The sequence below is a fragment of the Carlito syrichta genome, unplaced genomic scaffold (assembly GCF_000164805.1).
Source record: "Carlito syrichta isolate Samal-C Ts95f unplaced genomic scaffold, Tarsius_syrichta-2.0.1 Scaffold305678, whole genome shotgun sequence".
In the NCBI taxonomy this organism is placed as follows: domain Eukaryota; kingdom Metazoa; phylum Chordata; class Mammalia; order Primates; family Tarsiidae; genus Carlito; species Carlito syrichta.
This window is the reverse complement of record NW_007249774.1, coordinates 317,261-329,716: the sequence shown is the minus strand read 5'-3', so window position 1 is coordinate 329,716 and position 12,456 is coordinate 317,261. Positions and strand designations below refer to the sequence as shown.

Sequence of the window (12,456 nt, the reverse complement as noted above, 5' to 3'; positions counted from 1 at the left end):
CAGGTACTAAAGGGGCAAGAGGTGGAACTGCAGGTGCCATAGGCTGCACGGTTGGCTAAGCAGAGCTGCATTTCTGTGGGGTCTTCGAAGAGTGTGGTACAGATTTTAGGTCAAAGGTCACAGGAGTCAAGCTCCCCACCTCCTTAGGATTCCTATCTACTTACCTATTATTTCTTTTCTCTTTTGAGTCTTACTCTGTGGCTCAGGCCGGAGTATATTGGCATGATTGGCTCACTGTAGCATTAACCTCCTGGGATCAGGTAACCCTTCTGCCTCAGTCTACTGGGACTACGGGTACATACCACCACACCTGGGTAACTTTTAAAAAAATTTTGTAGAGAGGAGGTCTCACTGTGTTGCCTAGGCTGGTCAACTCCTGGTCTCAAGCAACTCTCCTGCCTCAACCTCCCAAAATGCTGGGAGTACGGGTGTGAACCATCATGCCTGGTTTACTCACTTCTTTATTCAGGTCTTGGATGACTTTCTGGGAGGTGTTGTATTTGCTGAGAGAGGATTCCAGTTGTGTAGAACGATGCATTAACTCTGCTCGAAGATTCTCATTTTCTTCCTCCAATTTTCTGGAATTCTCCTTCAACTACTCCCACATTAAAGAACAAAGTCCAGAAAACAGATGTTAACCTCAGACTGACACAAAAGCTCCACTTCCCCTCCCTCATCCACAGCCCCTTCTCTACCCTGTGGTATCTTCAGCCTCCTTGCTCTCCCCCTCACTGGCCTTTCCCACTTTCCTAACCTTCTCTCCCAAGGGCTAAGCAATCAGGGCCTGTGCATCCCCCTGGATCCGGAAAGGGTCAATGTCCCTGCCTGGATTCGTGACTTGACTCTTCCCAGATTCTCCTTCTCACCGTCTTTTCTCTCCTTTTCAATTCCTGTCTCAGAGCTTCAAGTTCTTCCTCTACCAGCTTCTCCTGTTCTTTGCTCCTTTTCAACTGCTCCCGTTTCTCTTCCAGCAGTTTTGTTGTCTCCTGAAGTTCATCTTCCAACTTGCTTTTGATGGATTCTTGCTCCCTGTGCTGAGAAAATAAAGACTGGGCTGGAAGACGGTCATAGACTATATGACATTTGGGGGAAAAAATAGAGACAATTGCACACAGGGAATGGCTGAAATAAATAAGAGGACAATTCCTTAGTTAGATAGTGTATGTCATAAACAAGTTTCCACCCAAGTATGGTAACATTTTTTTCTTTGTCCAATAACATACAGCAGTTTATTTTCTTTATTGATCCAATTCCCATGACATTGGGCTTCTTCTCCATTTACCAAATCTTTCCAAAGATTTGGAATATTCCAAACCTCTTTGATTCAAAAACAAAAAGAATAGTTCAAACATCAAAGACTTTAAGTTGACTGACAAGAATAGCTTTTGAATCCTAGGAAGACAACATTGTCCTTGGATTAGTTTTAAGTTTCACTTTTGAAAATGCTTATGACTGGTCACGGGAACTAGTGCTGAGTGGCTTAGTATTTGAGCACAGATTCTGGACAATTCACGTGCATGGATTGGTGGTGACATCTTCCCAAATAAAGACCAATACATTTCATCTTAAGCAGAGAAAATGCTTGAGCTAGCCACCTACTTCCCCTTCATACCTGGTGTTGAAGAAGTTTGATGCGATTCAGCATGTCATTCATTTTCATATCCTGCTCGGCCACTGTCTCCTGAAGCTGTTTCTTTTCCTTGTCTGAATTTTCAATCTTCCTCAGGGCCTCAGAGAGTTCTGATGTCAGCTCCTCCAGTCGTCTCCTAAAGGAAAGTGGCAACATCAGGAGGGTGGACTTTAGTGCCTGTGATGGTAGCTGGCCCCACAGGGAGTCCTTGCTCTTGGGCTGCTGCCCCAGAGATCCTGGCTGGCTCACAAAGGACAGAATCTCTCTCTGGAGGTAAGCCCGAGGTACCTGTTGGATGCTTGTGTTTCCTCAGCAATCAAGGACTCCTTCTGCAGCTTCTGAAGATCTCGCTGTAGTTCCTGGATGGTGTCTGCCTTCTGCTTGTCCTGGAAAATACAGCTTTGCAGTTTCCTCTGGGCATCCTCTAGGTTGCTCCCTGCCAGCAGGGCCTCTTCTTTGTACTGGGCTCCTTGCTGGGCTGCAGAAGCCAGGAGACAAGCCAGGCCATGTCCACATGAGAAGGAGCATGTGGAAAGATCAGACTCTCAAATCAGACTGTCTAAAGAGTCTTTTATGTCATTTCATGACCTACTTCAATTCCCAGTCTGCCCTCATTTCTCTCCATTTCATTATCAGTCCCAAGGAGCTCTGTTAAAGTTTCTATTCATCTACCCCTCAGCTGTAGACTCCTTCTGGACTAAAATTAAACAAACTGGTAGGAATGCTCAGTATCTCCCACAAGACTCATCCTGTCATTAGGGACAAATCCCAACCCTTATGGAGTTTAGACTCTGGCAAGGGAGCCATAACTGGCCTACCTGGCATGGAGAACATTGCCATGCTAAACTCACACCAACTGGGAACTCAGGAAGAGGGACCAATGTGAGTTAGAACGCTTGGAGATGGGCTTGTGGAGGAACAGAAGTTGAGCTAGGTCTTAGAAGAAGTAGGAGAAATTCCAGGTGGGGGGATTGTCAGAGTCAATGCCAGATGAAGGGAATGGGGAAGGCAAGTGGGAGGAGGATAGCAGAAATCCAGCTTGACTGGAAAGGGAAGTGGGGAGGAATGGCAGGCAACAGAGCAGGTGGGTTAGAAGGGACTTTGGAGGATTTTGAAAGCCTGAGATAAATGTTTAGATATGACTCAGTGGATTCTTGAGCAGGGACTTGACATAAAGAAAAAAATGCTTTAGGAAAACTGGGATGCATTAGAACAGAGAAAGACTTCCAGTGATATTCTTCTAGTCTATGCTCTTGCCTCCACTGGGCATGAGGGGCAAAGCACCCTGAATGAGTTGCTTATCAGCGTTCCTTTACACCAAATATGCTCCCACATCCTACAGTGTCTACTGACATTTCTACTTTAAACATCACTCTGCTCTCATTCCCTCCTCCAAATTGTCTAGCTTGGGATACTAGAAGAAGAATGGGATACCACTGTGGAAATAATGACACACCCTGGAAGAAGGAAGGAGGAGGATTTTTTAAAATAAGAAAAAAGAGTATGTTCGGTTTTGGAAATGTTGAATTAGAAGAGAAGGTGGGGCCAGGTGTGGTGGCTCAAGTCTGTAATCTCAGCACTTTGGGAGGCTGAGGAGAGAGTGTTGCCTGAGTTCAGGGTTTTAGACCAGCCTGGGCAACTTGACTGAACCTTGTCTCTACAATAAATAAAAAAATTAGCCAGGTGTGGTTCCAGCTCCTTGGAAGGCTGAGGTGGAAGGATTGCCAGAGTCCAGCAGGTCGAGGCTGCGGTGGCCGTGAGTGTGCCACTGCATTCTAGTCTGGGCGACAGAGTGAGACTAACTGAAAAAAAAAAAAAAAAAAGAATATGAAGACCTGGGGATAGCATATATCTAAAGACAACACTGACTACAGCTGCAAAGTCAGCACTGGGTTCTCCTTTTTGGAGTAATCTGCAGAGAAATGTAGTTACGAGGAGGAGGGAGCTCTGAGTGCAGAGGGAGAGGAGAAAGGGTGAAGCCAGAGTCTTAGGGGATGGATGACTGCAGTCAGAGTAGGAAGGAAAAGAGAAAACAATGGTGAGATCTGTGGAAGAGTGAGGCCCCAGGCAAGTAGGTTTGAGAAATGGGTGGCTAACACCACCAGGGAACAGCATTAAAGGAGGGTGAGGAAGGAAGCCAAGCTTGGATCTCATTATTATTATTATTTTTGAGTTGGAGTCTTACTCTGTTGCCCAGGCTGCAGTGCAGTGGAACAATTACGGCTCACCGCAGTCTCGACCTCCTAGGCTCAGACAATCCTCCTGCTCAAAATAGTTGGGACTACAGGCATGCGTCACCACACCCAGCTAAGTTTTTTTATCTTTTGTAGAGACAAAGTCTCGTTATGTTGCCAAGGCTGGTCTTGAGCTCCTGGACTCAAGCGAGTCTCCCACCTCGGCCTTCCAATGTGCTGGGATTACAAGTGTGAACCACTGCACCTGGCCTGATCTTATTTTAAATTGATAAATTTGCCCTTTGAAAGTGTACAGTTTAGCAGTTTTTAGCGTACTGGCCAAGTTATATGGCCATCACCAATATCTAATTCCAGAACATTTTTAGTACTCCCATCAAAACCCTGGACCCAAGACAGGAAGTTATTGGTGACCTCTGAGAAAGTAGTCTCCGTAGAGGGGCAAGAACACAATCCACAGTGCAAGCGGCACAGAAGATAATGTGTTTGGGCAAAAATGAGAAGAGGGAACTAAACGGTAGGGAAGAGAGAAGCACACTGTGTGATGAAAGGCCTGGAGAAAACAGCGGGGAATGTGGCACACAGAAGCAAAGGACAGAGCCCTGCTTCCCTGGGGCGAGACAGGGACAGGGTCTTTCTGTGAGATTGCTGAGAGAATTGTGGTGGGAGGCTCCCAGGAGGAGGTGAGATTGGGGGTGAGTGAAGGAGTTTAAGAGGGTGGTGGTCACCGCCATGAGATGCAGGATGAAACCATGAGCAGGTTTGGAGTGAGACATTGGAGGAGGGGGAAGGGATGTGACTGTTGGAAGCAAAGTGACAGCTGCTCTGGCACCCTGGGGGAGACTTGTGGTGGGAGTCTAGACAGAGGCTCCTGGGGTCTCACCAGCCAGCCTCTGCTGCTGTTTGGCCTCTTCGAGACTGTCTTTCAGCTTCTGGACCTCAACCCGCAGGGTCTCACACTGTTCCTTGGACTTGTCCTGCTTGGCTTCGTTGACGGTCATTTCCAGTTCTGTCGTTACGCATTGCTGCTTCTCCAGCTCTTTCTCCTTCTTCGTGAGGCTGTCCTGAACCTGTGTTAGTTTCTTCTCTAGCTCGTGCAGCATCTCATCTTTGTCTTGGAGGATCTGAGGGAACAAAGCATGAGTGCTGGGAACGGTCTGGGCGGCGGTGGTGAAGGCAATGAGAAGTTGTCTCGAGCCCGCATCTAAGCCACCAGTATCCCCTACCTGGACACTGCAGTGGCCTCCTACCTGCTCTCTCTGACTCTACCCCAGTCCCTCAGGCTATTCTCCATGGCATCTCAAGAGGGGGGTCTTTAAAGTTGCAAAGCAGATCTTATGCCTCAGCTCAAAATCCTCCACTCCTTTCCGTGTCACTTAGAAAAAGTCCAAAGTCCTTAAAACCACCTCCTGGGATGCCCCTGATCTGGTCCTTGCCTAACTGTCTGACCTTACCTCCTGCCACCCCTCGCCCCTCTCTACTTCAGCTGATCTCCTGGAATACTCCAAGCAGATACCCACCTTAGAGTCTTTGCTCATGTTGTTCCCTCTGCCTGGAATATTCTTCCTCAAAACCTTTGCCTGGGTGGCTCCCTCACTTCATTTAAATCTCTGCCCAAATGTCACCTTATCAGAATGGTCTTCCCTGACCACTCTGTGTAAAAGAGGCTGCCTTAGGAATTTATCAGTACCTGGCATGAGTAGACCAGTATTACATTTTACTTTTGTTATTTGTTTACTGTCTGTCTACCCACAGAGGAATGTAAGCTCCATGAGAGTAGAGGTGGTACATGTTTTGTTATATTCTTAGTCCTAGGACAGTGCTTGTAGTATCATAGGTACTCAAAAAGATTTGTGGAATGAATATGTGAATGTTTCAAAGCCGTTTATCCAGACTCCTTGCTTTGCCATCACCTCTTCAAATACCTCCATTTTGACTAGGATCTCCTCTATACCTTGAAATAAGAGGCTTTAATGACCAGCCAATCAACTGAATTATTTTATAGATCATAGCTCTGATAGAAATTTAGTCTGCTTATAGATCATAGCTCTGATAGAAATTTAGAGTTGGAATAGTACTAACTACAAAAACTTGCATTGATTTCACAAGTTTTTATCGTTCTTGGTTCCATTTCTGGACTTTCCAGGAACTTGATTTATGTTGGCAACCACAGATCTTCTAGGGCAGGGGTCCCCAAACCCTGGGCCATGGACTGATACAGGCCACAGAGCAGGAGGTAAGGAGCTTATCCCAGTCAGATAAGCAGCAGCATTAGGTTCATGGAGGAGCACGAACTCTGTTGTGAACTACACATATGAGGGAGCTAGGTTGCCACTCCTTATGAGGATTTCATAAGGATTCTCATAAGGAGAATCCCCTCCCCTTCCATGGAAAAATTATCTTTCACGAACCTGATCCTTGATGCCAAAAAGATTGGGGACCACTGCTCTAGGGCATAGCTTCATCAATATTTTCAAACTGCCTGATTTTCATACTCATAAGATATTTGTAGTTTTAAAAGATGAAATTCTTTTTTGTTTTATTTCTTTTTGAGCCAGGGTCTCACTGTGTTGCCCAGGCTGAAGTGCAGTGGTACTGACATTGTTCATCAAAGCCTTGAACTCCTGGGCTTAGGCGGTCTTTCTGTCTCAACCTCCCAAGTAGCTGGAACTACAGGCACATACCACCATGCCCAGCTAATTTTTTAATTTTTTTTTTTTTTTTTGTAGAGATGAAATCTATGTTGCCCAGGCTGGTCTCAAACTCTTGGACTCAATCAATCCTCCTGCCTTGGCCTCTAAAAGTGCTGGGATTACAGGCATGTGCCACCATGCTTGGCCTCACTTGAAATTCTTGATAAGGTTACATATTATTTGGTAGCATATCCTTCCACTACCGAGCATAAAAAACTGCAAGGGAACAATATAATTGTGCCCCAAACTGTCTTACTACCTTGCAGGGCTAGGGAGGAACCTCTTTCTTATAGAGTCGGTGCCTCTATGTAGTCCGTGCATAATCAGACTTATGTGCTGTGAGAAACAGCAAGGAAGTGGTCAGGGTTGTATTTGGACCTAAAAGAGCCCACCGTCTCATTGTGTGTTGAGGCTCTCAGAGCAATCACAGTGGGTGGAGAAAGGCAGGACTGGCTTGTGCCTCACACCGGCCCTGCTGGCTGCTCCAACCAGAGGGTTCCTCGCCTCACCTTGTCTTTCTTCAAAGCAAGCTTCTGGCTCTCAGTGAACTGCAGCTGTAGCTCCTGCAGCCGGCATTGCAGGATGGTGGCCTCCTTATCCTTCCTCTCTATATGGGCGGATGTCTCTTCCCGTAGCCCATGCAGGTCCAGCTCCAGCTTCATCATGTCTGCAACAGGCCAAGACAGAGTGCTATTTCTCAGAAAAGGACTTGGCTTCTTGTGGGGTCCCCTGGTGCAGTCCCCAGCCCTGGTTTACCCTTCATGATGTTTTTCTTCTGTTCCGACACTGCCTCCAGTTCCATGCGCAGGTCCTTCACGAGGTTCTGGTACTCCTCCACATGCAGGCACTGGCTGTCTTTCTGCTCCTGCAAGTGCTTCAGTATCTGGCAGACAGAGAAGAGCAGGGCTGAATGAGAATATGGGGGGAGAGAATGCTTTCTAAAACACCCAAGTCTAGAATAGAATAGATGGTGGAGACAGACAGTTGAGTGGTGGTTACCAGGGCTAGGGGAAGTGTGTGGGGAATGGGGTTTCTTCTGGGGTGATGACAGTGTACTGGAATTAGATGACGGGGTAGTGATGATTGCAACCTTGTGAGTATACAAAAAACCAGTGGTGAACTTTATGGTTTGTCAGTTATGTCTTGATTTAAAAGTGTTTTAAAAAGAGAAGAATAACCTGGATATATATCCAAGAGAAATGAAAATACAGCAACACAAAGATGTGTATGTGAATGTTTAGAGCAACATTATTTTGTGACAGAAGCCAGTCACAAAAGACTACCAAAGCCCATTTATTAGATAATTTAAATTATATTAAATGTCCAAAACCATGGAGATCTATAGAGATAGAAAGTAGATTAATAATTGCTCAGTGCCGTGGCATTGGGGAAGGTTAGAGGTTTATGGAGGTGATAGCTAAAGGATTTTTCTTTTTCTAAGGTGATGAAAATTGTCTAACATTGTGGTGATGGTTGCCCATATCTGTGACTATATAAAAAAAACATTGAATTGTGTACTTTAAAAGGGTGAATTGTTGGGTATATAAATTACACCTCCATAAGACTGCTAACAAGACATGAGTTTTACTTGGCTAACATAAAAGAAAAAAAAAATTTAAAAAAGGATACAGGCCAGGTACCATGGCTCATGCCTGTAATCTCAGCACTTGGAGAGTCTGAGGCAGGAGGATTGCTTGAGGCCAGGAGTTCAAGACAGCCCAGGCAAGATAGTGAGACCTCATCTCTACAAAAAAACCAAAAAATTAGCCGGGCATGGTGGTGCATACCTGTAGTCCTTACTACTCAGGAGGATGAGATGGGAGGATTGCTTGAGCCAAGGAGTGAGACATGATTGTGCCACTGCACTCCAGCCTGGGTGACAGAGTGAGACTCCAACTCAAAAAAATAAAAAATAAAAAATAAAAATAGGATATGGCAGACTTCTGATGTATACATAGAACGTTCATAAAGAAGTCATTTCTTCCTCCCCACATACATGATCATTTATGGAAAATGTGTGCCCTGGCACTGTCCTAGGTGCTGAGGACAGAGGACAAGACACACAGTCACAAATCCTTGCCTCCATGGAGCTGACCTTCTAGTGGCATGAGATGTAGAGCATAACCATAGTGATTTACAGAAAATGCTGAAAGTTGGTAAGTGCTATGGGGGAAACAGAAGAGAGATGTTGCTGTAGGTCAGGATGTGAGTAACATGGCACTGACTTTTAAAATGAATATTGACAGATATCCAAGGTAGAACCACAAAGTTCAATATTGGTCCCTCATTCATCCAACTTTCTGGAATTGGAAGGTCCCAGAAAGAGAAGACTCTTCTCCTCTCACACTGGAGGACCCCTCAGAGAGCTTGTATGTATATTTACTCTCCCCGCTAGCCTCTTTGCCCCATTTCAGCATCCCGTCTTGGAGCATGCAGGCAAGCTATGACCTGCCCAGCATGGTGGCATGTAGCTGGCTTTGCCAGATACTTCAAGTTCAGGTGTGACTGACTTAAGACAGGACTTCATCTGGGAGGGTACTTGGTCAAATTTTGATTATTGATTCATCAAATCTTGCCGTTTGTTTACGTGGTTTAGCTGCTTATTCATGATTAGAACCAACTTTTGATACTGCCTTGAATATTGCAAACACATAGTTATCAAAAAAAGGAGAGTAGAGAATGAATTTGGATTGATAATTTTTGCTAAATTTGTTGCTCGTCAGCTCCAGCCAGACACTAGAAGGCTGGATAGTCCTTAGTAGCAAGTCAATAGGATTTCTGTCTTGTTTGGTGTACTTTTAGAAGTGGATTAAGAGATGGGTGCAATTCCAGAAGCTAATGTTGCCTTAATTTTTGAAGCTTGACAGATATTATACATAATATCCCTGGGGCAGAGTCAACTAAGGGCACACATATATAAAATAAAATATAAACTCTAATATACGAATAAAACAAGCGAGAAAACTCAGAATCAAACCCAGCTCAGCCTGATCCCACCAGGCACAAATAAGGACATTTCTCTACCTTTTTGATGTCTTCACAATCTTCTGAGGAGCTAGGAGGGTGTCTGTGGGTGGCAGTGTAGGAAACAAAGTCTGCTCGTAATTTAATCAAAGCCTCTTCACGCTCCAGAACCTGCAAATGAGTAAGGGTTAGTTACACTGAATGATCAATGCAATGTGCCCATTACCATTACTATTACTGTAGGGAGTTCCCTTTTGCAGCATAAATTTGTTGCAGAGTTACATAATTCATCACACATTTCCTGTGGGGTAGGTAGGGAGAAGAAATTATACTCTCAATTTGGTATCATAGAGAGTGATTTTTCTCAAGTTCATCAGTGCCCACATATTGGACTCTCTCTTGAACCTGTGTGGTCCACTTAGGAGGTAGAAGGTTCTTCAGAGGCTATGATAGAGGGATGTATTTTATCAGAGGACAGACTTCACAGTTTGAAAATCAAAGATAACAGTTTCTTATAGAGTGGGTGATTGTATTTTTAAAAAAAATTTTTTTTAAATTTCATGCTTTTTTGAATTTGTGGAAAAATAATTCAAACAAAACCCAAGCATTGAAAATAAGTGACACCCTCTTTCCTTATTTTCCCCTCTCTCACTTCCACTAAGAAGGGAAGGACACTATTGAAAATTTACAGTCTATACTTCTATATTATAATCAGAGATTTTAAAAAGCTAAACTGAAACAGAACTATGCATAGGATTCTGCAACTTATTCTAAACAATAAGTCATGGACCTCCTTCCATGCAGCTCTTTCAGATCTGCTTAGTCTTTCTTACTGACTGCATATTACTCCATGATATGGATATCTCTTTAATAACTTATCTTAATCTCTTTAACCATTTCCCAACAATATTTATTTTGGTGTGTGAGAGATTTTAAGTTTCTCTAGAATCTCAAACTTAGAACCAGTGGAGAAATGTATACCATGGAGAATGCGAACAAACATTTGAGGAATCTTGGCAAAAGAGTTGAATCTAAGTGACTCTTTTCCTCTCCTTTCTTTCCCCATGGCTTTATTGTCGGTCTCTCAGAAAAATGTTCTAGAAGAAAGCACTTACCAAAGCATTACTGCAGGCTAGCTTATTTCGAAGTTCCTGGATTAGATCATCCTGTTCAGAGACCTTTTGCCAGACTTCAGATAGTCGTTTCAAAGTCTCTTGATGTTCTTGAATCATGCAGGAAGAAGTGTATATACGCGCCTTTGAATGATCACCCTTGTTCTCAGGATCCTGAGGTATTTAAAAATAATAGGTTGGTTTTGTTTAATTCTGAATTAACTTCAGAAGTCCATGAGCATGGAAAATCTCTAAACCGGGCTTGGTGGCTCAGCTTGTAATCCCGCGCCTTTGGGAGGTTGAGGTGAGTGAATTGCCTGAGCTTGCGGGTTCGAGAACCGCCTGGGCAACTTGGCGAGACCTCATCTCTACAATAAATAAAAAATTAGCCGGATGTGGTAGTGCGCGCCTGTAGTTCCAGCTACTTGGAAGGCTGAGGTGGAAGGATCGCTGGAGCCCAGCAGGTCGAGGCTGCGGTGGCCGGGAGCGTGCCACTGCCCTCCAGTCTGGGCAATAGAGTGAAACTCCAACTCAAAAAAAAAAAAAGAAAATCTCTAGACATAGATTCTAGAAGCATATGTTCATATACTGGAATCATAGTTTCCTTTACAAAAGAAAAAATATTAACTAGTGCATTCACTAGTTAATATTTTTGGATAAAAAGTCCAAACAGTTCATAAGAGATTACACTGAAAGTAATTTTCTGCACCCTAATTTTCCATAACTCAGGTTTCGTCCTCCATGACAGTCTGTATTACCAGTTATGTGGGTATCCTTCCAGGGATATTTTATGCATATTTGTGTTTGCATATATATATATGCATGAAATCTCACTTTTTTCCTTACACAGATGAGAGTTCACAGTATTCTAAACATTATGTTTTCACTTGACAGTTTATTTGAGATATTTTGCATATCGTTTCTTGTTGATCTTACTCTTCTTTTGAAATTAATTTCAAATTGCACAAGTAATCATGTCTTTATTATCTTTCCAGAACATTGTAATATTACAGGTAAATCTAAATTTTTCTTTGTCTATCACCTCTAATTTCATGCTCTCTTTACTCTCTAGAGATAATAATCTATACATATCCTCCTAGAATTTTATACTATATTTACTTAATACAAATGAATCTGTACAATACAGATTATGTTGGCTTTTTAAAACACATAGATTTTTTTTTCCTCAACAAGATGTCTTAGAGATTTATCCATGTTAGTACAAGTGCTTCTATCTTGTTCTTTTAAATTGTATTTTAATGTGTTTATCCATTTATATACTGATGGGAATATAGGTTGTTTCCAGTTTTTTTTCCTGAAACAAAGCTGAAATGAACACTCTTGCACATAAATCTTTGAGTATCTATTCCATATATGTTCAGATTAAATTCATTGGAGTGAGATTGTATTTAAAGCTTGGATAGACATTGTAAAATTGTCCTTCAAAGAAATTATACCACTTGACACTCTCATCAACATGAATATGAATGTTTCTCTAAAATCGTGTTTCTCTTTTTCTTTTTAAATGTCTCTCCCTAGATCATCTGGAATCATACATTGAGGTTACTGCCCTCTCGTTGGTCTACACTAATAGTGGAGTGAACTGATGCACATATTTAAAAAAAGAGCAAAGAGTTCTAGTTTGAATGGAAGATACTTTCCCCATTAAACTTGTATCCATACCTGGGGTTTTTTTTGGGCAAAGTTAAAAATAGTTCATGTTTACTGAGCATGAAAGCGGCCTATGAACAAGTTGTAGGAAGGTCAGCTAGAATCTAAAATTGACTGTAAAAAATTTTCATACAGATAATTTAGTGTATAAGAGGGCAAAGAAATGGAAAACATAATGGAAAAGTTAAAAAGGA

The 12,456-nt window shown here is 43.0% G+C and overlaps 1 protein-coding gene across 1 annotated transcript in view; it reads right to left on the bottom strand.

Annotated features, from left to right (window-relative positions):
• Window positions 1-12,456, bottom strand: part of PMFBP1 (polyamine modulated factor 1 binding protein 1) — a 30,821-nt gene that overhangs the window by 10,986 nt on the left and 7,379 nt on the right. The window contains exons 3-11 of the mRNA XM_021714577.1: window positions 10,595-10,765; window positions 9,540-9,650; window positions 7,272-7,398; window positions 7,025-7,182; window positions 4,706-4,946; window positions 1,919-2,108; window positions 1,613-1,766; window positions 867-1,034; window positions 458-595 (exon numbers count right to left, since the gene is read on the bottom strand). Of these exons, the coding sequence (XP_021570252.1) occupies window positions 458-595; window positions 867-1,034; window positions 1,613-1,766; window positions 1,919-2,108; window positions 4,706-4,946; window positions 7,025-7,182; window positions 7,272-7,398; window positions 9,540-9,650; window positions 10,595-10,765 (1,458 nt within the window). The remainder of the gene's footprint in view (window positions 1-457; window positions 596-866; window positions 1,035-1,612; window positions 1,767-1,918; window positions 2,109-4,705; window positions 4,947-7,024; window positions 7,183-7,271; window positions 7,399-9,539; window positions 9,651-10,594; window positions 10,766-12,456) is intronic.